Source organism: Canis lupus, chromosome 24 (genome assembly GCF_011100685.1).
Source record: "Canis lupus familiaris isolate Mischka breed German Shepherd chromosome 24, alternate assembly UU_Cfam_GSD_1.0, whole genome shotgun sequence".
Taxonomy (NCBI): Eukaryota; Metazoa; Chordata; class Mammalia; order Carnivora; family Canidae; genus Canis; species Canis lupus.
This window is the reverse complement of record NC_049245.1, coordinates 44,477,735-44,501,670: the sequence shown is the minus strand read 5'-3', so window position 1 is coordinate 44,501,670 and position 23,936 is coordinate 44,477,735. Positions and strand designations below refer to the sequence as shown.

The 23,936-nt window shown below is 57.1% G+C and overlaps 2 protein-coding genes across 4 annotated transcripts; one reads left to right on the top strand and one right to left on the bottom strand.

Annotated features, from left to right (window-relative positions):
- The first annotated feature begins 2,710 nt into the window (after positions 1-2,710).
- Positions 2,711-10,201, top strand: CTSZ (cathepsin Z). Its single transcript, XM_038572737.1, has 6 exons — positions 2,711-2,847; positions 3,358-3,521; positions 6,347-6,526; positions 8,143-8,293; positions 8,612-8,774; positions 9,596-10,201. Exons 1-6 carry the CDS (start codon positions 2,711-2,713, stop codon positions 9,704-9,706), a joined length of 906 nt encoding a protein of 301 aa, XP_038428665.1. The 3' UTR covers positions 9,707-10,201.
- Positions 10,202-10,252: 51 nt separating this feature from the next.
- On the bottom strand, positions 10,253-22,864 carry NELFCD (negative elongation factor complex member C/D). Of its 3 annotated transcripts, none has more exons than XM_038572734.1 (15): positions 22,731-22,864; positions 19,135-19,250; positions 18,782-18,891; positions 17,614-17,723; positions 16,428-16,535; positions 15,319-15,471; positions 14,964-15,094; positions 14,116-14,281; positions 13,683-13,817; positions 13,129-13,268; positions 11,903-12,017; positions 11,481-11,576; positions 11,265-11,405; positions 10,803-10,932; positions 10,253-10,704 (listed from the first exon to the last, which is right to left on the bottom strand). In XM_038572734.1, exons 1-15 carry the CDS (start codon positions 22,848-22,850, stop codon positions 10,670-10,672), a joined length of 1,806 nt encoding a protein of 601 aa, XP_038428662.1. In that variant the 5' UTR covers positions 22,851-22,864; the 3' UTR covers positions 10,253-10,669. The 3 variants fall into 3 exon arrangements, with proteins under 3 accessions (XP_038428662.1, XP_038428664.1, XP_038428663.1); XM_038572736.1 differs by having other exon boundaries at positions 14,964-15,091; XM_038572735.1 differs by having other exon boundaries at positions 19,135-19,247; positions 22,731-22,862.
- Between the last annotated feature and the right edge of the window lie 1,072 nt (positions 22,865-23,936).

Genomic DNA, 23,936 nt, shown 5'->3' with positions numbered 1-23,936 from the left:
GGAGAGATGCACTTGGTGGGGCCGATGAACGCAGTATCTGGTCTTTGCAGTTTCTGGCTCACAAGTCCCTAAACCTTTGGAATTTTGAAAGCGGTAAAGGGCGATAAAGGTGGGTATTTATTTATTTATTTATTTATATTTTTTAATGTTTTTATTTTTTTTAAAAGAAGGCTCCATGCCCAGCATGGAGCCCAAGGCGAAGCTTGAACTCGAGACCTGGAGATGGAGACCTGAGCTGAGATCAGACACTCAGCCGGCTGAGACCCCCCAGGCGCCCCTAGGTGTCTTGTTATGTTAAAGAGGCCACGGTGGACCCCACCCCAAGGCAGGGGCTGGTAGCCCCCAGGTCCATCTTGTGACTAGTTGGTTGCAATTTCTAGTCCCTTCTCCAGACCTCCCCTGAGAGGGGAGGGAGGCACCTGGAGAGAGAGCCTCAAACTCCACACCCTTCCACATTCCTTGCTCTATCTCTTCATCTGGCTGTTGATTCTTATCCTGTAATAGGCTGGTAAATGTGTTTCCTGAGTTCTGTGCGACGCTCTGCAAACTAATTGAGGGTAAGGAAGGGGCCTTCAGAACCTCCCATCTGGAGTCGATGGGTCAGAAGCACAAGTTACAGCCTGGAGCTCACAACTGGCCTCTGATGGGGGGGCAGCCTCGTAGGGCCGAGCCCTTACCTTGTGCCAGCTGCTGCCAGGCGATGTCAGGACTGAGTGCAATTCTCAGACACCCGCTGGGTGCTTGGGGCGAGGGGATGGGACCCAAATCTCATGCTGGGAGTGGGTCAAGGGACCTTTAGAGATAACCCCTCTGTCTGACCCTGGCCCAGAGAGGCCTCTTGATCAGTCAAGCCCCGCAAAGAATTTGCAGGGCTTGGAGTAAAATGAAAATGAAGGCCACGTGCAGGTCCCCATCCACACTGGCTTGGGGATCTGAGTACAGGGTCTATACCCAGGGCGTCTTCAGAGCAGCCCGTTCTCCCAGTGGCTGTATGTGGTGTCGAGGAGCAGGGACTCCTGTCCCCCCTCTAAGACTGTCCCGGCTGGAGTGAGAATAGAATGACCTGACGCAGAGTAACAGGAGAGGATCAAACTTAATTTCCTACAGATGGGGAATCCACACAGAAATTCCCAAGACGGTCGGTGAAAATGAGGTGACTGGGACATCCCAAATGACAGGGACAGCGTCGGGGACGGGGTCTGGGCCCGAGAGCGGAGGAACGCAGTTCACAGGGCGCCACGGAGAGCGGGGCTCCGTAACTAGACGTCTGTCCCCCACGGAGGGGCCGCTCGGATCAAGTCTGTCTCTGCGAGTAACCCCCGTCCTGGGAAAGGCTCCCAGTTTAGGTGCTTGTGTGGAGGTGCAGGAGGGGCCGGAGTTTCTCTGGAGCCTGCAGCTCCGAGTCACCTTCATGCCAAGTGGCCATCTCGGGGTGACCTGCCCTCGGCCCCTACAGTAGAAAAGCTTGTAAGTCAGCACATTTTCACCCAATATTAGGGATGAGGCCCTGGACCTCACGGCCCAGCCATTGAGGGGAAGCCTGAGTGAGCCCTCCTCGTCCCTTGTTGGGAAACCTGTGGTTGGCCTTTGCACCTTCTGGGCCCTGACAGTCTGTGGGTGCACGAGGCCCCCCAACAGTATGTGTCACTCACGATGTTGTGTGACCTCTCTGGCTGTTCCCAAGCGATGATGAGCTCTTAGCTTTTTCCTTAGTGGGTACCAGAAGTCCACCTTTTAGGAAGACACCCCCACACACACACCCGGTCCCCACGTGGGTGACCTGAGTCATGTAGCTGACCTGAGGTGGAACGGGAAGTCTGGCCCAGGGGCTTCACACCCAGAGCGGGGCAGAGGGCTCTGAGGCCAGGCCCCGGGCACCCGCTGGGGCAAAGCTGGAGGGCCCCCACCCCCGCTCCAGCGTGAGTGCTGCCCTGCAGGATCGGGCGGCGCCCAGCCCACCCCCACGATGAACTGTCTGGGACTGAGGGTTACAGGAGCCGCTGTTCGGGAAGATAAAAGACACATCGTGGGTAAAGCGCGGGTCTGCTCGTGGCCCCGGCCATGCTTCACGGGGCTCAGCTTCTGGACTGGTGAACAGGGCCCGGGCCCCGACGGCACCTCTGGGCAGGCCTCCCGGCGCGGCTGGGACCGCAGGGCCACCGCAGGGCCCCCCAGGGGGCTCGCGGGAATTGCAGGAAGCCCACGGGCATCTTCCTTGGGGATTGCCAGCTGGGCGCGGGCCTCGGGGGAGGCCCATTCCTGGGCAGGAGAGCGCCGCGAGCTCCGGAGGCCCCTGGAGCACAGCCCGGCCTGGTGGCCTCGCAGGTGGCTGCCACTCACGAGGGGCAGGAGGGGGACACACTTAAGTCAGTCCTAAACCCAGGCCGGGGGACCCACTTCTGCTTCGGCTTCCCCTCTCTGCCCGAGCCGTCGGGGCCGCGGGGGCGCCTTCCCAGCTTCTGGGCGAGTCGGGCTGTAGTTAGGCTCCCGAGCCAGAGAAGTTCCCCCCGGGCCGAAGCTAGCCCGGCCCCTCCCGCTCCGGGGGCAGCCCCGCTGGGGGCGGCGGCAGGTGCTCGCCCGGGGCGGGCCGGGCCGGGCCAGGGCGGGCGGCGGGGCGGGGCGGGGCGGGGGTGCGGCCCGCCCCGGGGTGGGTCAGGGCGCGGCCACCTTAAGGCCCGGCGGGGCGGGGCGGGCGGGCGAGGCCGGAGCCATGGCGCCGTCCGGGCCGCTGCTGCGGCTGCTGCTGCTCGGGCTGCTGGCGGGCGCGCCGGCCGCGGCCTCCCTCCTGCGGGCCCGGGGCTGCCGGCGGCCCCTGCGGGCGGACCAGCTGTCGGGGCTGGGGCGCAGGTGGGCGGCTCTCGGGGCTCGGACCGCGGGGCCCAGGGCCGGGCCGGCCTCCCTGACCTCCCGGGGCAAAGCCCGCAATGCGCTTGGCCGCTCCCTGCGACCTGCCGCGGCCGGGCCTCGCCTGGGGCCTCGGGGGCGTTGCGGGGCGGCCTGGGGCCTGCTGCTTCCTGCGTCCCTCTCATCCTGGGGGTGGGCTCCCCTGCTGGCAGAGGGGTCCCCTGGTGATGGAGGGGCTCCCCTGATGACAGAGGGGTCCCCTGGTGATGGAGGGGTCCCCTGGTGATGGAGGGGCTCCCCGATGACAGAGGGGTCCCCTGGTGATGGAGGGGTCCCCTGGTGATGGAGGGGCTCCCCTGATGACAGAGGGGTCCCCTGGTGATGGAGGGGTCCCCTGGTGATGGAGGGGCTCCCCTGCTGATGGAGGGGTCCCCTGGTGACCGAGGGGCTCACCACCCGCTCTCACTTGGGGGAGGGCAGCGGGCACTGACCCTGTCGGCCGGTCTCTTCCAGGACGTACCCCCGGCCTCATGAGTACCTGTCCCCGTCGGACCTGCCCAAGAGCTGGGACTGGCGCAACGTGAACGGAGTCAACTACGCCAGCGCCACCAGGAACCAGCACATCCCCCAGTACTGCGGCTCCTGCTGGGCCCACGGCAGCACCAGCGCCATGGCGGGTAGGCCGCCGCCCACGGCCCCCCTGACGCGGCCACCGAGGCCTGACCGACGGCCCCCGGGCGGCCCGTGACCCTGTGCCCGGCCCGGCGCACAGTGGGAGGCGTCTGGGCCTCGCCGGCGGGGGGCGGCGGACGCGTGCCCGCTGCCGCTCCTCACCGACCCGGGAGGGCCTGCCCGGGGCCCGAAGCCTGTGGCCCCAGCCACTTGGGGTCAAACCAGAAGGGCCAACTCGCCCAACCCCCTGCCAGGGCTGGGGACAGGGAAGTGAAACTGCTTTTCAGCCGCAGTTAATGTTTGAGCTGCAGGCCGGTCCCGGGCCTGGGATATTGAGACCGGCTGGTTTTCCCCTCTGGAGGGCTGAGGGGCGGGGGTGGGGAGATGTCGCCCTGCCTTGGCCTCCTGGCAGGGCGTGGGAGGGGCTCGGCCAGCCCCAGTGGCCGCCCAGGGGTCCAGCCGCCTGCAGGGCACCCGAATTCCACGGCAGACGGGACTCTCCGGGTGGGAGTCTGGCCCCGGGAGGGCAGAGGACCACCGCCCCCTCCCTGGTGGGTAGCTCCCGGGGCAGGCCTGGTATGGTCTGTGGCCTCATAGTAAGTGGATTAAGAGCAGGGTGGCTCCATCGAGGCCTCCGAGCTGCCCCGTGACTGTTCCCATTTTGCAGATGTGGGAACTGAGGTCCAGGGCAAGGAGGTCAGGAGACTCAGCCGCGGGAGGGCCACCCAGGGGGCTGGACCTGGGGCCGGGACCTCTGCTGGGCTGTCTCTAGGATGAGGGGTGGAGGGTGGGGCCTGGACGCCAGGGCTGGCAGCTGTAGCTGGGGCGTGTGCTGGGGCCTCCCTGGTGGCCCTGCCCTGGCTCGCTTCTGGGGATGAGCGAGGAGACCCTGGGGCCGGAGCGTAACTCCGGACCCTTAGGGGAAGAGGGGGAAGGGGCAGATAGGCTGAGGCCCCGTGTTGAGGTGTGAGAGGAGCGCCCTTGGGGAGGCCCCGGCCGAGTGGGCCTCGACGCCCAGGGTCAGGGTGGAGGCGAGGGCCCCTGCGGAGCCCAAAGAGGGCCTCGTGGGGTGGGGGAGGGACGCGTCCGTCCTTGGGCCCCGGCCGGGGTTCCATGGGCAGGTGGTCACCCCTGCACGCTTCCGGGGTGGCCCCTCTCCTGGGCAGACGACTGCGGCTCCTCTTCTCCTCCAACCAGTAACGTTCTCCCCGGCGGCAGAGCCAGGCTTCCTCTTTCACGGAGAAAGTAGAAGCACCGAGGGGACTTCCGTGGCCCCGCGGCCACCAACCCGCGCTCTTGGCCCCCCTTCCTGTCCCTGGGCCCCGCCCCCGGGCAGGTGCGCGCTGGCAGGAGCCCCGAGCAGGAGCCCCGAGCCGTGCCACCTCCGGAGCGGCGCCCGCGGGGCCATCTGCCCTCAGGGGGCTGTCCCACCCCGCCCCCCACGCTCCGGGCTGCCTGGGCCCGGGCCCCGCCATCTGCTTTCCAGCCCCTCGTCCCCCCAGCGGAGCCTCCGAGCATCGGGTCCCCGGCTTCGCCTTCATCTGCCCCCCGCCGGCCCGGGCCTCTGCCTGGAGGCTGCTCACGCCCGTGCGCGGGCTTCGGGCCTGGGGGGCAGCACCGGGCGGTGGCTGCGGGGGGGGCGGCGGGCGCCCCGGGCCCAGGGCAGGAGGCGCCTCCACCGTGGAGCGGCCAGGCCGCCCGCTGCCTCCACGGAGGGGCCGAGGCTGGGGAAGCAGGCGGCCGCGTTGGCAGCTTCGCCAGAGGGGACGGGAGGGCACGCGAGCGAGGCTGCGCTGGGCCGAAGGCAGAAAGGGGCCACGGGCGGGAGCGGAACGGGGGGCGAGGGGAGCCGCACTGCGCAGCCCCCGCCGCCTTTCCGTGGGGGCGCGGCCCTGGCGCTCCTTGCTGCTGCTTCACGAAAGGCAGGTCCACGCGGCCTTGGGGAGGGGGTGGGGTCACGCCCCTATTGTCCCAGGAGGTGGGTTGGGGCGCACAGAGATGAGGGAGCTGCCTTTGAGTTTCCCAGTGAAGTTTGGGAGAGGCAGGCGGGGCTGGGGCCCTGGTGACGGGGTCCCCGCGGGCCGGGAGCGAGCGGGCAGTGGGGCCTCGGGTCCCGCGACAGCAGGCGTCTCTCCGGAGTGGGGATCCCTGCGCAGCCGCGGCGCCTAAGGACACCCGGACCCATGGAGGCGAAGCGATGTAGGAAGCGTGAGGATGGAGAACCTGCGTCGGGGAAGTGACCTCCCGGGGCTCAGCGGCCAGGGCCAGGCTGCAGTTAGGGACGGCGGCCCACGCGCTCAGGCGGCTGATCGTGAGCACCTCCTGTGTGTCCCCCACGGCGTTTGGGCGCAGGGGCTATGGCCCGGGGAGCCCCGGGGAGTGGTGAGCAGGTGCCCTGGAGTGTGTGGACAGGCCAGGGGCCCGAGGACAGGGCAGGGCAGCCACCTGCAGCCAGCCAAGGGGCAGGAGTGGCCAGGCCCCGGGGAACAATGAGGAAGGGGTGGCGGGCTGGGGGGGCCATTGCCTGTGATTGGCGGTGAGCTCCAGAAGGCCCAGGCTGGCCAGAGGAGTGCAAGTGGAGCAGCAAGGAGCACACGGGCCTGGGTGATGACACCGGGGACATGGGGGGGGCACCCCGGGGGGCACGACTGTCCCGTTCCAGGCTTGGTCCTCGGGGCCGGCCCCAGTTCTTGTCCTGCCAGCCCTCCAGCAGGTGCTTCCAGAGCCCCCGCAGCCTGGCGGTGTGGACAGACGGTCCGTGCCTGGAGGGGCCGGGCAGTGGGGGGAGTGGGGGGTGCGTGCTGACCAGGTGTGGGTGCTGCCCTTGCAGACAGGATCAACATCAAGAGGAAGGGAGCCTGGCCCTCCACCCTGCTGTCCGTGCAGCACGTCCTCGACTGCGCCAACGCGGGCTCCTGTGAGGGCGGCAATGACCTGCCGGTGTGGAGCTACGCCCACGAGCACGGCATCCCGGACGAGACCTGCAACAACTACCAGGCTAAGGACCAGGGTAGGCTCCTGCCCACCCCCAGCGCCCTCCTCCCGGGGACGGAGCTACCCGGAGCCCGGGTGACCCCCCACTTCTCCCGCTCTGAGGCCGGGGTGTACAGGGGGCACGGAGGTGGGCGCCCCCCACCCCTGAAGCTGGTGAGGCTCGGGGAGCAGGCAGGTGGTTGTGGGGAAGACCTACACAAAAGATGGGGGCCATCTCCAGCCTCGTGCCCCGGGGCCAGGACTGGCCTGGTTTGGGTTCTGGCCTGTTGGCCTTTGGGTGGTTTCCCGGGGCCTCTGGAAGGTGGGGCCTTGCCGAGGCAGGCCTAGATGCTCCCGAGTGGTGAGGGGAGCAGGCCGGCAGGTGGGTCGCTGTCCTCAACGGACGCGCACGGGCCCGGCTGGAGCATGGCCTGCTCCCCCCGCCTGGACCTGTGCGTGTGGGCGCAGCCGGAGCGGAGGGGCCTGCAGCCACCAGCAGAGCCCGTCTGCTGTCCGACCCGGGGGGTGGCACCGTCCCTCTGGGCTGCTCCCCTGGGGAACCAAAGGCATGGAAGTGCAAACCCCAAACCTGTAATTGGCAGTGTTAGGTCACCTGTTCGCGTCTGAGTCCCTCGTGGCCAGAGCGGGGAGCCAGGGTGCCCCCGGGGCCATCAGAGACAGGCCGCAGGAGTGGGGAGCCACTGTGGCTGCTCTTCCGCCCACACCCTCTCCCTCATAAAGGGTGAGCTGCAGCAGCCCCTGTGCCCTCGGTGCCCGAGCATGCTCTGGGCGCCGTCGCACACCCACGGGGTGCCCCCGCCTGGCCTCCCGAGCCACGCTGCACAGCCAGAAAATTCCCCCAGACTGGTTGGGTGAGTCCTGTTGGGCAAACACAGCGGGGGGCAGAGAACCAGGGAGAGGGCTGGCGAGGCTGAGAAGGCTCTGGAGATTGGGGTCGGTGGTCCCTGGGGCCGCGCGTCGCCCTGCACTGGTCGCCCTGGCCTCGGCCAGGTCCCCGAACCCCCCAAGGGCGGCAGGGCCCAGCACAGCTGAGCCAACCCGACTGTTTGCCCTACAGTCTTGTCTCCGAGGTAGCCAGTGTGGCCGCAGACCGTCCCTGTCCAGCTGTATTGGGCACGGGGCATTTGGCGTGTTGGGGACAAATGAAACCAGCCACTCAGTCCTCAAGGAGTCTGATGTCCTGGGGGGAATCTGGACAGATGGGAAATTAGAACAAGTGGGTAACACGAGAGTGGTCAAGAGGCAGGGCGGGAGATGGCCAGGGCCTGGGAAGGATGCAGGGGCCCGTGTGGTCTTACAGAGCTAAGAGCCTCCTCTTTTGTGGCCTAATTCTCGATACCTCCCTAAGACAAAAAAAAAAAAAAGGAAGAAAATGCTTATTTTTTTCCTAACCTACCGACCTGCTCACTAGCAATACAATTATCTTACTAAAAGCTAGTAATTCAATTACACTCTTCCGCTACGGAGTTTTGTGAAAAGACCCTGTCCTTGGCCTCCGGAGGAAGAGAGGAGGCTAACCTCCGAGGGCCTGCGCATCGGCCGCGCTGGCGGAGCGGACGGCGGGTGTGGACGGGCTGCTCTGTCCGCGGGTTAGGGAGGCGGCCTCACGCTGACCTTGCCTGCCGCCCCCAGAGTGCAACAAGTTCAACCAGTGCGGAACGTGTACCGAGTTCAAGGAGTGCCACGCCATCCAGAACTACACGCTCTGGAGAGTCGGCGACTATGGCTCCCTCTCCGGCAGGGAGAAGATGATGGCCGAGATCTACGCCAACGGCCCCATCAGGTGAGCGGGCCGGGGCCGCTGCCAGCCCGGGCCCTGTGGCCCCGTCCCGGGCCGGCTTCACCGTCAGGGCTGCGCGAGCGTTGTCCTCCGTAGAGCTGGCACTCAGGACGCTAGTGAGGGTGAAGGGCGTGCGCACGCACACCACACGCACATGTGCACACACGCACACGCGCACACACACGCACACGCGCGCAGTGAAGGACGACAGAGGCTCCCGCAGAGCCCTCCCCACACGGTCTGAGTCGGCTCCTCGGGCCCGTGGGGCCCGTGGTGAGTCCTTCCCGCCGAGGTGCTAATCCTTCCACGGCTTGCGCGCAGCTGCGGAATCATGGCGACGGAGAAGATGGTCAACTACACGGGAGGCATCCACGCGGAGTACCAGGAGCAGGCCTACATAAACCACGTCATCTCTGTGGTGGGCTGGGGTGTCAGCGACGGCACCGAGTACTGGATCGTCCGGAATTCGTGGGGAGAACCGTGGGTAAGATGTTTGCACGTAGCCCCCTCACCCCCAGGTCTGTCCTGGCTCCTGGCTGCCAACTGCGGCCCCGAGCAGGGGGGGCTTCCGGCAGGGGTCGGGCCCTCCCAGCGGGGATGGCGGCTGTCACTGTCCCATACATTGTAGCGGGTTTAGTGGCATCGCTGGCCCCTCCCTGACCCCCCGTGCGGCCCTACCGGTGTCTCCAGACATTGCCAGGTGTCTCCTGGGGGCCCCGCCCAGGTTGTGAAGCACTGTTCTGGAACTTTCAGTACAGCTCCATTGTTGCTTTACAACCATCTTGTCCTTTCTGCTGCCGTAGTTTCCACTCTTCTAAGTGATATTACAGTTTTTTCAAAAATACTTTTGGGTTGGGTCAAAAATCCAAGGGAGATAAATTAACTGCCAAAATTTCCATTTCTAAGACTCAGTATTAACCATTAACAGTGTAAGACACAGAAATTCATTACTCTGAAGTGCAGGAGAGTGATTAATGTTGAAGTGATGAAATGTCAATATTTTTGATGAAAGGACTAGAAACCGGGGATATTAATAAGTAGTTAAGTCATCGAGCCCGAAGAGTCAACATTCTAGTTGCATTCATTTGCTTTTGGCTCACAGGGCCACGCACCCCACTCGTTAAACATTAATCAAGTAGAAATATTTCACGGCAGGTATTTCTGAGGAGGGGTCCCGTGCAAGGGCAGGGGCGGTGGAGCAGGCGTGGCGCCTGGACTGTGGCGAGGGGGCAGAGGGTGGCGTGCTCGCGGAGCTGTGGGTCTATGGGACCCATGGAGGCTAACGTGTGGTCCCCCTGCCCACAGGGTGAGCGCGGCTGGATGAGGATAGTGACCAGCACCTATAAAGACGGGAAGGGTGCCAGTTACAACCTTGCCGTCGAGGAGTACTGTACGTTTGGGGACCCCATCGTCTAAGGCCCAGGCCCCCAGAAGAACATTTTAGGAAATGATATCGTGAATCACAGTCAGAGGGGGTCCCATCGTTACGGGCACTGGTTTGGTCCCGCCACGGTCTGAAGGGACGAGGGGTTGGCATCCGGCTGGTCACGGCACCGCACACCTGTCACCACGCAGACCGCTGTGGCGCTGGCTGGAAGGGCGCTCCTGAGGGAGAGTCTGAAACGGGATGGCTGAGACCCGGGTGCCAGCAGCTCCCCTGCCACCATGACTGCGGCAAACCGTTTGCCTGGCAGAGGTGCAATCTGTAAGGCATTAATGATGTGACCTCCGGTCTCTTCGGTGCATGATTTGGTGTTTTCTATTTGGCAGGTGTGGTGTCTAATGTGGTAAAAAAGGGCAGACTTATCACCAGTTCCTCTGTCACCTTGGAATCAGTGGTGGGGGCGGAGGGAGAGGATGGCCATTTGAGATTGCCCGAGTGATGAATAAAACACGTGACTCCCCACAGGAGTAGAGTCTGGGTGTGCCTCATTTACACACGAGAAAACCACCACCAGCATCAACACCTGCCAATCCAGCAGAAAGGTTTTTAAATTTATTCTTGGAAAATTAAAACAATGACAATAAAATATCACCAACCGGGCTCTTGTAAGAAAAGTCACCTTGGAAGGTGGTTCACCTACAAGTCTCAGGTTCTGAGCTCCCCGCCTGTGTGTGTGTGTGGGTGGGGGAGAACCCAGATCCTGTGCTGGGGGATGGAGGAGGGGGGGAGGACATGGCCACAGGGTGCAGGGCAGCCCGGACTCCGAGGAGATGGACACATGGTAGCTGCACTAGCGGCGCTACCCACAGCCCCTCCTCCTCCCACCAGAGCCCAAGTCCCAGGACGCTGACGGGGCCTCTTCAAGCAGGAGCTTCTGGGAGGGCTTTCCCACAGCTGGTCTCTGGAATGTTCTGTGTCAGCTCTGACGGATGCTCTCAGTTCACCAGGATGAAGTTGGACTTGCAGTGAGCTTTTACAACAAGGAAAATCGGCCGCGGGTTAGAAACAGGAGGTGACTGATGACGCTTAAGGTTGTAGCAGAGGGAGGGGCATGTGCATCAATCCTACCTATAAATTCCGTCACAGGGTCATGTTCTCCTTCTGTTTTAATGGTGCCAGCGATGCTGTCATTTTCCAAGATGGGGAGGAAAAGCTGCACAAAATCAGACGTGTACGGAGGAGCAATGACATCTAGTACCTGGGGGAGAGAAGACCAGGTCACTCCCCGCACAGCCTGCGGGCGGCATCCCACCAACATGTGACGAGATGGCAATCAGTTTGGAGAACCCTCCCTCCCCCTCCCCGTGACCACACGCGTCTCCAACACTAAGACACCCAGGTGGTTATGTAGGTAAAACACAGAATATGGCTCCTGCAGCAGGGAGGTGCTTGGGAAACTAATCATTGCCGTCACCGCGATTATCAGAAAGCACAGTTCTCAGGGTTAGGTACAAACTGAACTAAACTTAAGCCAAAAGGCACCACTAGTGTTAAGAGTATGAAACATGAAACAAATGGTGTATTGCTGACCTCGGTTACAAAATAGCGAATGAGTGAAATGTCAGTGTCCAGCTTCTCCAGACACTTTCGGATGTAACTGACAACAGGAAGTACATAACCTCGACTCAGCAGGTGAACCATCCTGTCCAACAGGGTCTTCTTCAACTCGAGCTGTGGGGGGGGAGCAGACCTGTTACAGCGGGTCCTCCCCACCAGCCTCCACAACCCCATGGGCCACCTGCTCACCTGCTCCATCACGTCCAGCTGGGAGTGCTCAGTCTCAAAAAGCTTAACCAGCAGCTGCAGGACCTGGGGGTGCAGGAGCTGGTGGCAGGTGCTGATCTACAAACATGCCAGAGGGAGCCGCACTGAGCACAGCTGGATCTCTGGGCTCACCGCGGTGCAGAGGACCGCCATCACGGTCACAGGTCGCCGACGATGGCAGTCCTCAGCACTTAGCCCTTCAGCTTCTGTGCCATTCCTCAGCCTTTGAAAAACACTTGCTAAAAGTTGGAAGTCTATGGAGCCAACAAAACTAGTTCTTAAAAGGAACATCCTCACTGAGGATAGAAAGTAACCAGCCCTGTACAGAGAAGCTCCTGCCGCGGGTGACGGCTGTCCTGGCAGGACAGATGAGCAGCGCCATCCGTGCCCCGAGGCCCTCCTACCTCGTCCAGCAAGGCCAGGTGCACGGGGGTGTGGTCGGTCTGCAGCTGGAAGTACCTCGGCTCCGACACAGTCCAGTCCACCCACTTCAGCACACCCATTGCCACCACCGGAAACCTGCACGTAAGAGTAAGGCGCAGTGCTTCCTTTACATGAAGCTAACAAAACACTGCACTAAACGGTTCGGAAGGTTTAAAAAGCCACCGCTGCTCCACCTATCCCAGCAAGTCACTCCCAACATGCTCTGCCAGGGAGATGCTTGCCTGTGAGACAGTCTGAGGAGGCCAGCATCCGTTCCACGTGTTGTACAAGAACCCAGACTCCGTGGCTGGCCTACCTGAAACTACTTCGTTGGTTTAGAAGGACAAGATCACGATGCAGAACACTCAGGGAGCCTAGACTGGCTGACGTCCTATTTAGCAAGCCCCTTCCTTGTCCTGAGTGCAAATTAACAGGGGAGAGACTGGAACGCCCAAGATCGCCTGCCTGTAAGCTTTCTTAACGGACGTGTGTGTTCATACCACAGCTATGGTCACAAGTCATTTCCATCTAAGCAATACCCTGTCAGCCTGACGTGTACTGGAAAGAGACCCTTTCCTTCAAAGCAGCTTTTGAAATTCTGGTTGCTCTTCCTTTTTCTTGGGCTTATTTATGAACAGATTTCTGGCAGGTAAGCGCCTGCAAATTACTCATGCTGCTGAAAGTTTAAAGTTCTCTACATACATTTAGATGTGGGTGTTTCGTTTTGTTTACTCATGAGAGACACAGACAGAGAGAGGCAGAGACATGGGCAGAGGGAGAAGTAGGCTCCCTGCGGGGAGCCTGATGTGGGACTCGATCCCGGGGTCACAGGATCATGCCCTGAGCCCAGGGCAGACGCTCAACCACCCAGGCATCCCTCTATATACATTTTAGAAAGAAAACATAAACTCAGTATCTCTGAAGCTTTTGTTATGTATTTTTTTACCTTTTTTTCCCTTAAACATTCTATTTATTTGAGAGTGAGCGAGAGCATAAGCATGGGCAAGGGGCAGAGGGAGAGGGAAAAGCAGGCTCCCCGCTGAGTAGAGAGCCTGATGCGGGGCTGGTCCCAGACTCTGGGATCATGAGCTGAGCCGAAGGCAGACATCTAACCAACTGAGCCACCTAGGTGACCCTATTTTTTTTGTTTGTTTTTTGGCTTTTAATAAAATAACTCAGAAAGATTAAGTAGCTTTCTTTGGCTCACCTGATACACTGATAAAGTGTGCTCAGCTCTGCCACTAGTTCAGAGGCCCCTTTGTTCTCGTTACAGCACAAGTTGTGCACGGTCTCCACGGCTTTTGACGTTGACTTCAGTTCGTCCTTGTTGATGCCCACACGCTTGTTCTGAGCACATACATATACACACACGTCTGTGAATCCCGACAGCGTGTGCGGCCTTGCAGGGTGGGGGTGATCTGCTACCGGCCACCCCTCCCTGCAAACCCTCCCCATCCCTGGGACTCAGCTAGCACCACCCCCAGTCAGACAGCTTGCAGAAACCAGCCAGTGAGACTGGGCCTGGTGCTGAGAGAGACCTGTTTGGTTTCTCTAGCTGCACTTTCAATTCCAGTTTGAAGAAGTATACACAGACCCCCATGCACATTTCCTTGAGAGATTTAGCATGCATGAACACTAGAAAAGGTATTTTTGACACTAGTTGGGCTCATGACTTCTTGCAGCTAAAATTCCCAAATACTACCAGAAAGAGGAGGTTCCCTGTCTGCCTAAAAGCCCACGAATTCTCAGAACGGGGAGTACCTTCTTCCAGGTTTCAACCACGCTTGCTGCGTAGGCCAAGATATGAATGTATTTGTGCTTGTGGTCCTGGTTGATTCTGGCCCCCGGTTTAAAGAGCGACTGCATGAACAGGTCCAGGAAGGCCGGCACCCGGATCTGAGGAGACGCAGAGCATCATGGGAAAGGAATGCACAGAAGGGATGTCAGGAAGGCCCACATACTCTTAGGGCAGGAGCGAGGGCATGCCCACTCACATCCGCCCTCCAGCGCTCAGCCCGGCAGATGTCCCAGTGTGTGTGAGGGCTGAGGACAGGATGAGAAAGAGGAGAAGGCCAGAAACATTGCAAAACAGATCTGTACTCAGTGACTTCAGAGAAACACAGTCTTTTGAAAATAACCCTTCTCATCAGCATGGAGGGTGTCCTGCCTTATTAGCAAAATGAAAGCAACTTACGAGTTCAACAGGAGGTGGGTCCATGCTTGTGAACATCTTGAACAGGACTGTGATGTCGGCCGGATTCAGGGCTCCTTTGGACAGCATAGCCCCAAGGGCCTGACAAGCCCTGGGGTAGGAGGCAGCGGTGCCCAGGGCTAATGTGATCTGACTGGCATCATGACCCCTTGATGAAAAAAAGCATATTTCCCATTGTTAAGAAGGTGGCACTCTGCCCTGTCCTCTCCTTCCTCCTCTGTCTCTCTCCTTCCTTTTTCAAACCTAACACTTGGGACTATCTGGGTCCCTTTGTTTTTCATATTACTGTCATTTGCTGGGACCCTGACAGATCCATGAAAACAGCATGTATAGCTAACTGGGAAAGAGTGACTGGATGCGGCTTGCAGACTTTCCAAAAGGAGCCACACACTTTTAATGTATTATTAAGATTCCATTAGTGGAGAAGAATGCTCACAAGGGCTCATTTTGTTCTGTATGATATGGACGATGACACAACAACTAGACTATGGGGTACTGTTTCAGAACTACTATTATTTGCTATTGACGAGTCCTAATACATGAAAATATAGGTTCACAAATACTTGAACAATAATCAATTACTTTACAAAATACTCATCAAAGCCAAACTTCAGAAAGCAAGCTCTCTAATTTAAAATTACCCTGACTTTTTTCCCAGCTCTACTAGGTAAAAGGAAGTTATCTGCCAAAACGGGAGGACCTAGAGTCTCTGGTTGTGGAGAAAGGGCCAAGGAAGTGGGGAGAGAATTTCGCAGAGAGAACCTCATTAGGACTAGGGCAAGTAAAAAAAAAAAACAAAAAAAAACACACAAAAAAAAACCGCCTCTCACTTCTCCTGGGCAAAGCGCTGCACTTCCTGAGCAATCCTGCGCACGGCAGAGCCGCCTTGCTCTTCTTGGGCCAGCACAGACATCATGGCCTGGGCAAACAGGTACGTGTGCTCCCCGTGGCACACCATCTTCTGAAAAATTGCACGGGGAGAGAGTTTGGGGTTTCAAGATGGCAACAATGACAAGTGTTGACAAAAAGAGCCAGACCCTCACTCTTTTCTGCATGCAAGTTATTATGCTGGAACAGGCCTTCTGACCTGGATATTATCTACATGGAAGAAGCATTTCAAGTTTGAATATGCACAACCTAAAGCAGCTTCCTTCTAATCTGAGACATTCAAAATAAAGAACTTACAGCAAACTCAGGGAGATTTTTTTCCAGGTTTTCCTCTCCTCCATCCAAAATCGTAGCTAAAGAGGTACGGAGTACTCTAGAAAACACTTCCAACTGCTGGCAGGCTGTGGACACGCTGGTAATCTCCCCTTGGTACCCTGCATCAGAAATAAGCTACAATACAAACACAAGAAACCAGACAAAGTGTCAACAGGTGGTAACCACACATTTCATAGAAAGTTGGCTTGTCATCAGTGTTTGTAGTAAGGTGGGACAAGCAAACACTGGTCTCAGGTCTCAAACCTTTATTCTGATCCCTGCCTTGCCACTAACTAGGTCTGTGGCCCAGGCTAACCATCCCATCTTGGTTTCTTCATGTGTCACATGAAAGAGACAAACCAGACATTCTTTTTTTTTTTTTTTTTTTTTTTAAAGTAACCTCTGTGCCCAACGTGGGGCTTGAACTCATGACCCCGAGATCAAGAGTCGCATGCTCCAACTGAGCCAGCCAGGCGCCCCAAACCAGGAATCTTAAAGATTCCTCTCAGCACACAACAAATTCTATGAATATGTTCTTGCCAAATTCTAAAACATAGTTCATGTTGATCCAAAAACACAGATATGGGGGCGCCTGACTGGCTCAGTCAGTGGAGCATGTGACTCTTGATCTTGGGGTTATAAGTTTGAGCCCCACACTGGGTGTGGAGATTACTTAAAAATAAAATCTTTTAAAATTTTAAAAAATGTTTTGACGATTTTGTTTATTTGACAGAGAGAGAAAGAGCATGAGCAAGGAGAACAGTAGGGAGAAAGAGAAGCAGTCTCCCCACTGAGCGGGGTGCCTGACATGGGGCTTGATCCCAGGACCCTGGGATCATGACCTGAGCCAAAGGCAGATGCTTCACCGAATGGGCCACCCAGGCACCCCTAAAATAAAATCATAAAAAAAAGCCCCACAGATACATATTCTATGCTTTTCTTTCCTATTGTTCAGACTTAGTGAAGCGATGGAGACCTTTACCAAAAAGCAAATATGACCTTGCAGAAGAAAGACCACCTCTCAACCAACCCAAAATAACTCTTGCTCATTAACACTTTTATCTTTTCTGTGACTCTAATACTCTTCCTACCTTAACAGTGAAGTTAAGCATCAAACAGTCTGGATGGGCTTCAGCCAGTTTATAAAAAAGATCTCTCCACGTGGTGTGTGCAATCATTTGTTCAAGCCAAGCTGGGGTCTGCCAATAAACAAACAGACGGCAAGATAAAAGGCCTAGCTCGAGCTTAAGTGAAGATGATATTGTATAAACAATCACTGGATATTCCAGCTGGAAGAGTCCCGGAGAGCATCTAACTCCAGCCCAGAGTCCCAGCAGAGGAAGCTGACCCGGAGTTGGTGGTGCCACACGGGTGGCTGAGTGGCAGTGCCGAAGCCCTGAAGGCCCACTCAGAGCTTCTGGAAGACTCAACCACACACAAGAGCATATTGGAAGGCGCTTCTGGGAGACACGCGAGAATCTAGGCAAGCACGTGGAGTGGGGCTGTGGCACACACACAAATAATGCCCATTCCATCAGCTGCGTGCCCTCAGCAGGAGAAAAAGGCCATTGGACAGCACAGTGGTTTAGTCCATCACCATGGGGGGTGGCTCCCCTCCTGTTGACTGATAGACCCAAGGGCCGACTCTGAGTCTACCTCCCATTTGTGCCAAGGCCAGGCTTCCCACTGGATACCCCCAGCCACCAAATGAGGGCGGCAGGGCTCCTCAGGCAGGCCTGCCCCAGGAGACATGGGGCTCAGTGACAGGCAACTGTGGCTTGAAGATGCCTCGACTCTGCAGAAACTTTCTGAAAACTGCACTATCACCTAGGGCTCTTCATCTCCAACCTTCCTTGCCTCCGTCCTGCCTTAGGGGCCACATGTGCATCACGACTCTCTGGGCCCTGCCGGTCTTCTCACAGGCATGTCCGCCATCCTCTCCCGCACAGAGAATCCCATCTTGGCATCTGCTTCCTAGGGCGCCCAGACGACTAGAGCACTCCACTCACAGAGCCTGCGCTCCAGAGTCAGCAGGAAACGGGAGGTGTGAGCCTGCTATTCCTCTTCCCAGCTGTGCACCTCTCGGCACGCAAGAGCTGACTACACCACACGGAACATTTAAAGGGCAGTTCTGACTTGATGCAACTCGTCCCACATCCTGATTTTAGGACCGAACTCTTTACATCACTCGCACAACACCCCACATTCCCACTATTCATGTGGAGGGAACAAAAGATCCTAGGACCCGGTATTAGAGACAGAAGACAGACATCTCACCTCTCCTTCTTCAGTAAAAATAGAATCTGCTTTGCGAGGATCGAAATGTTTGATCAGTAAACTCTTCAAATGATTTTCCACAGTTTCCTGAACCTGTACTGGCTCAACACCTGAAAGAAAATGAAAACAGGCAGATGGGAACAAGCGAACCCTCAACAAGTTGTAGGAAATGCAGACAGGACCAGAGTCCACATGTGAACCAGAGACCACAGAATTGCTTCTGACCGCTTGGAATTTGGGACTTCTCATAAAAATTACCATTTATTTCCATTTATTTATTACCATTTATTTTATTTTATCTTTTAAAGAAATTTTTTTTTTAATTTTTATTTATGATAGTCACACACACACAGAGAGAGAGGCAGAGACATAGGCAGAGGGAGAAGCAGGCTCCAGGCACCAGGAGCCCAATGTGGGATTCGATCCCGGGTCTCCAGGATCGCGCCCTGGGCCAAAGGCAGGCGCCAAACCGCTGCGCCACCCAGGGATCCCGATATTTATTACCATTTATATTCAGGGGTAAGACTCTAAATGGAGCTCAGGGCAGAACGCACAAGGATGTCTGCCTACTTGCAAAGGACAGTGGCATCTCGGAAGGCCCAGTTAGGACAAGGAGAAACTGCCACCATGAACAGGCAGGAAGATGGAAAAACATACTGACTGGGTGGAAGAGAGCAGATGCCAGTGACGAGAGGCACACTGTCTCTAAGTGCTGTGGTAGCAATGAACCTGCTGCCTTCTGGGCAGCGCCCGCTCCATCATGTCATCCATACCCAGCTCAGTGGACTTACAGGCTCTACTTTGATCATGTTAGCTAAAAGCCATAATCATGCCCAGTCCTAAATTATCCATCAATTACTTCTTGCTATAAGAGATCTCTTAAAAATGTCACATTGAACATATACTATATAATCCTATAATTCTACAACAGGTTAGGGCAAACAGCTCAATAAGAATCACATTTGCAGGCTATCTGTAAACCTCAATTATTGAATCAAAGATAAGAATCAAGCAGATGAAGATGGGTAAGAAGTTTAGTTCCTACTTAGAGAAGTCTTAAAAACCAGGAAAAACAAACAAGACCTTTCCAATTTATCAGAATTATAAAGATCCAAAGGTCTATTTAAAAGGTGGGAGGAGGGGGAGTGACAAGCCACCCACAAAGCACCTGTCTGAATGAGCCACTCAGCCAGCAGGTTGACAGTCTGGGCCACGGCAGTGTAGTTTTCAGATAAGAGCTGGATAACATTCTCCGGAGAACCACCTGCCTGAAAATACCTAGAAAAAGTAACAGAAAAGCTATGGCACACAAATGAATATAGACAGGCATCCATCAATGCCTATCCATCAATGACAGGATAGCTAGGATATTAAGGTTTTTAAAGGGAAGCGGGGCACTAGAAGCCTCCCATTCCAAAACCACATTATTCTCACTTTTGCAGACCATCCTCTGGATCCATTACAAACTACCTCTAAGTTACCCCCAGCCTCCTCCAAATACAAATGACTTTTCTCACACACCTCTTCAGAGTGTTAAAGATGGAGGGCTCCATTATATAATCCCGGGTAGAAAACTTATGTAGGCATTCTTGCTGGACCTCTGCGTCATCTTCTCCCTCTCCATAATCATCCTCCTGCTGGGGATAAAAAGAGCCACGCTATTTTTTCATTAATAGAAGTATCCTGTAATCTTACCTTAAATCTGTATGACCCTGTCCTTTCCCAAAGTGTCCCCCACACATTGTTTCCTTGACTTTCATAAGTCTCATGAAGTGGGCTGGGCAAGTAATGGGTGGCTAAGAAAATGGAATCCAGCACCTAGCAAGTGGGCTTGTATCGTGCCTCCACTGTGGCACACTAGGCTCTCAGCGTGGCCATTGCCTCCTCTAGTAAAGATAACAATAGTGACTGCTCCATCTGTCTGTTGTAAGGACTCTGTAATCTAATTTCTGGAAGAACCAAGCAGAGTACCTGTCAGTTAATAAGAGTTCAATAGATACTAGTTATTATTGTTTTCATAACTACTATTTCATATGTGCCATTTAATGCTTTCCTCCAACATAGACTGATGCAGTGACTCCTGAAAGCACAAGCTATCAATATGCTGTTAACAAGTGACGATCACGGACTTGTCTTAAATCAGCAGGCCTGGCTAGATACTAGTCCCTGTGCTGGGTGGAAACGACCTTGGGCAAGTCACTGAATCCAAGAACACAGCAGGATGATGATGTGATGACATTAACGTCTGTCCAGCGTGAATGCTGTCATCCCAGCTAACAAGCAGATGCTTTAAGTGCTTACTCTAACTGAGCCCTGTACTTGTCACCAGGAAACCTAGGGCATATGACAAGATAATGGCTTTTTCTGCCGAAGGACTTCACAAACTAGGAGACCAACCTCCATGCGACTAACATGATGGGGTAAGACCTGAACCAGGAACCAGCAAACCATGGCTCAGGGCCAAATCCAGTCCTTCTGTTTTTGTAAATAAAGTTTTATTGGAGCCCAGCCATACCCATTAATTATTTTTTTTTTTCAATTGTACGTATGGTCTCTGGCTGCCTTCCCCCTGTAATGGGAGAGTGAAGCAGTTGTGACAGGGACCTGCAGGGCCTAACATGTTTACTATCTGGCCCTTTCCAGAAAAGCCTGCCTACTCCTGGTCTAGACTAACATTCTGCAGGCAATGCTCTGGACACGGATTCCTTCTCTGGAGCCTGGGGCATCCTTCTCTCAGACCTTACTTGTGTGGCGAGCCTTAAGCAAGGCTGTGAGGGAAGGCTGGCCTTTACCCTGAGACTCATCCTTGTGTCTGTATTCTCGGGCTTCTGCCCTGGGCCCTGTTCTCTTCTACATCTTCTCTTGGGTAATGCCACCTCCCTGTTCATAAATCTAGAATTTAGCCTGGATCGCTCTCTTGGGCTCCAGGCTCGGAGTGTCAGCAGTCTACTCTCATTTCCATCCGGATGTCCACTAGTTCTCCAAACTCATTAGGTCCAAAACTGACCTCTAAACAGATCTTCCTGCAACCTATATTTTAGTAAAGAATTCCATCATCTACCTGTTACCCCAAACCCACAAAGCCAGGAGTCATCCTCAGGTTCTGCTCCCTCACCCCACCCCCACACTCCATCACAAAGACCCACCAATTCTGTCTCCCACATAGACATCCAATCTGGCCCTTCTTTCCATCTTCACCATTCCTTATTTTGTGAATTGCCTGCAGTAGCAATACGTCCCTAACGGCTCAGTTTCATTCCTTCCTTTCAAGTGTCTTCCACAACGGATGCCACAATGGTCTTCGTAAACCACAAACCTGATATCTCTCTCTTGCTTAAAGTTTCCAGTCTCCGTCAGAGATCTCCCAGCTCCAGCACGACTCAACCTTTCACTCGTTCACCTGGCCAGTCTCCCCTCTTGCCAGTCCCCATTGACAAGCTGAAGCCAGACTAAACTACTTGCCTTTCAATGTGGCTCTTAGCCTCTACCATCTGGATTTAATATCACTGTAGCCTCTTTACACAACTTCCTGCCTCTCAAATCCAGTAACATGGCATCAAGTGAACAGAATGCGTCTCCCAAGTTGCCCTGCCACTGTCTTTCAAAATCCAGCTCACGTCGCCCCTTCAGTCACCTATCTTGACTTCCTCCTCTAAGAAGTGAACATCTGGTCCACCCTTCTCATCGCTGAGAGCCTATCAGGTCAGTGGGGTGAATTTGGATCATGATTAAAGTCGAGACTTTCATCTCCAGTCTCAACTCCGTAGCCCCCTGCCATTCCTCACTGCGTAAGACAGGGCCTTAAGCCGGACTATCAGGTTATGAAACGAGGGCACTGCTCTCGAGGGCCCTGCCATGTGCCTCAGTTGTAACACTCTGTGACTTGAAGGCTCAATGTGACCAGCACTAGGGCGTCGGGAACAAGATGCTCGAAGCCGTCACAAAGCTCGCGTGGGGAACACGTCGGGCGTCCAGCAGCTTGAGTGGAGACAAAACGACCTGGGCTGGAACACCTCATTCTTTCCTTGGCCAGTTCTGCAACCTTGAGCAGGTCACTGGCTCTTTTTGCTGCACTTTCCTCATTTACAAAATGAGATTAACACCCAAAAGTCTCACGAGTGGAAGGAGGTAACGAGGGGTGGGGGGAGGCACCGAAGGCAGCACAGGCTCTCGGAGCCTCCAAACACCCAAGTCCTTGTGCTACTGCAACCTGCCCCAAACTCTTCAACAAGTCAGGCTTGTCAGCAGCCATCACGGGCCTTCGGAGCTTGTTCCCTCCAAGGCCTCATGGCGCTGCGCCCACCCAGCGGCCCGCCACAGGGCTCCTTAGGGCTCCAGGAACACAGCCCCCAGCGGAACGTGGGTTCTGCATTTCCCCCACCGGACAGGGGTGCTCGTTAACGGGCAAGCCCCCCTCCAGGCCCGCCGCTGGGGTCTGGGGGGGGGACCTGGGAAGCCGCATCCTGAACACCCGCTTCAGGTTGAGCTTCCAGGCCACAGCGGCGGGGCGGGGGTCCCCAGGTCTGCTTTTCCCGCCAGGGACGCCCCCGCCCAGCCTCCACACCGGCCCCTCAAGGCCACCGAGGGGAGCCCCAGGTTGGCCCGGGTCGGCCCCAAGCGCTGAAAAGAAAAGTACGGTGTGCAAACATGCAGGAAAGCCCCGAGTTCCGCTTTCCGCCTCAATGATGCTGCTGGCTTGGGACTTCTTAAGGACTTGGGTGGTTCACACTTGGGGCTCTGAGCTCGGTCCTCCTCCGCGTCTGCACCGGCCCCGCGTCGGGGCCCCGGAAGGGCCGGGGCGGGGCGCGGGGTGACCCCGGGGGAGGGGTCGGCGGGGCCGCTCGGGTCCCCAGGGCGGCCGGCACCTGCGCGGCCCAGACCCCAGGGAGGAGCCGCCCGGCCCGGCCCCCGCCCGGCCCCCGCCCGGCCGGGGTGTGCAGGGGGGCCCCGGGGGCGCGGGGGGCGCGCTCCGGGGCGGGAGGGGGCGGGGCACGCTGTGCTTGGACACACGGCGACCGCGGGGCCGGGCGCGGCGGGGGCGGGGGCGGGGGCGGGGCCGGCCCGCCGGCGACGGAGACCAACAGTCCTCGTCGGGGGCGCCCGGCGCCCCCCCTCACCTGGCCACCGTCCGCCTCGTCGCCCCATTCGGCCGCGCTCCCGAAGTAGTCCTCGTCCATGATGGCGCCCGGCGCGGCCCCCGCCATCCTTTCCCGTGAGCGCGCGCGAGCAGGGCGCATGCGCACGGCGGGGGGCGGGCGAGCGCACGCGCGGTCCCGCGGCCCCGCCCCCTCCGCGGCCGCGCGCCTGGAGCCGGGGAAGGGGCGGGGCACAGCTCAGTCGTGGCTCCAGGCGCCCGGGGCCCGGCGGGAACCGGCGGGGGCGGGGCCTGGGCGAGGGGCGGGGCCTGGGCGGGGGCGGGGCCCTGCGGGGGGCGGGGCTCAGAGGGTAGCGGCGCGCTCCTGGCTCCCCGCCCCCGGGAGGACCCCACCCCCGCCTGGGGGGGGTCCCAGGGGGCTCAGCTTGGGATAAGTTTAAACTTGGGGGGATCCCTGGGTGGCTCAGCGCTTTAGCCTTTAGCCCAGAGCGTGATCCTGGAGTCCTGGGATCGAGTCCCACGTCGGGCTCCCTGCATGGAGCCTGCTTCTCCCTCCTCCTGTGTCTCTGCCTCTCTCTCTATGTCTATCATGAATAAATAAATAAAAATCTTAAAAAAAAAAAAAAGAGTTTAAACTCAGACTCCCTCTTTACCCGGGTTCGGGTCTCCGCCCCGCTCTTTCTTCCCCGTTGGAGCATCAGTTTTCTCAACTGACAACTGGGCACAAGAGCAGGGCTGACTTAGGGGGAAAAGTGTCTAGGGCCCACGAAAAAGTTTTCATTTCTTTATCAATCAGAATATCAATGAGTATTATAATAATGACACCAGCCTGGGGTATATTTGTACAAATCTAAGTGGTATAAACAACTGATGCTGTGTAATATATGATTTTAAATATCTCTTTATGGAAGAAGGGCCCACGAAGGCAAACGTGCTCTCCAGGGTCATCATGCAGCCCTGGAAAAGAGGGCCTACCTCGTGGGGGTAGCTGTTAAGGGTACCCGAGATGATGCTTTTTAAGCCCGCTGCATGGCTCCCTGTGCGTAGTAGGAGGCAGAAAAGTGATGGATTGATGATCCTCGGGGGAAAATTTGAGCAGGGATGCTAACACCATCAGACCTGGATGCTTGGAGACAGCCGGTCACCGGGAAGGATAAACATTAGAGACAGGAGCTCTAGGATATTGGTGATAGCGACCATTTCCAGAGTGTTTACCAGGAACTGTGAT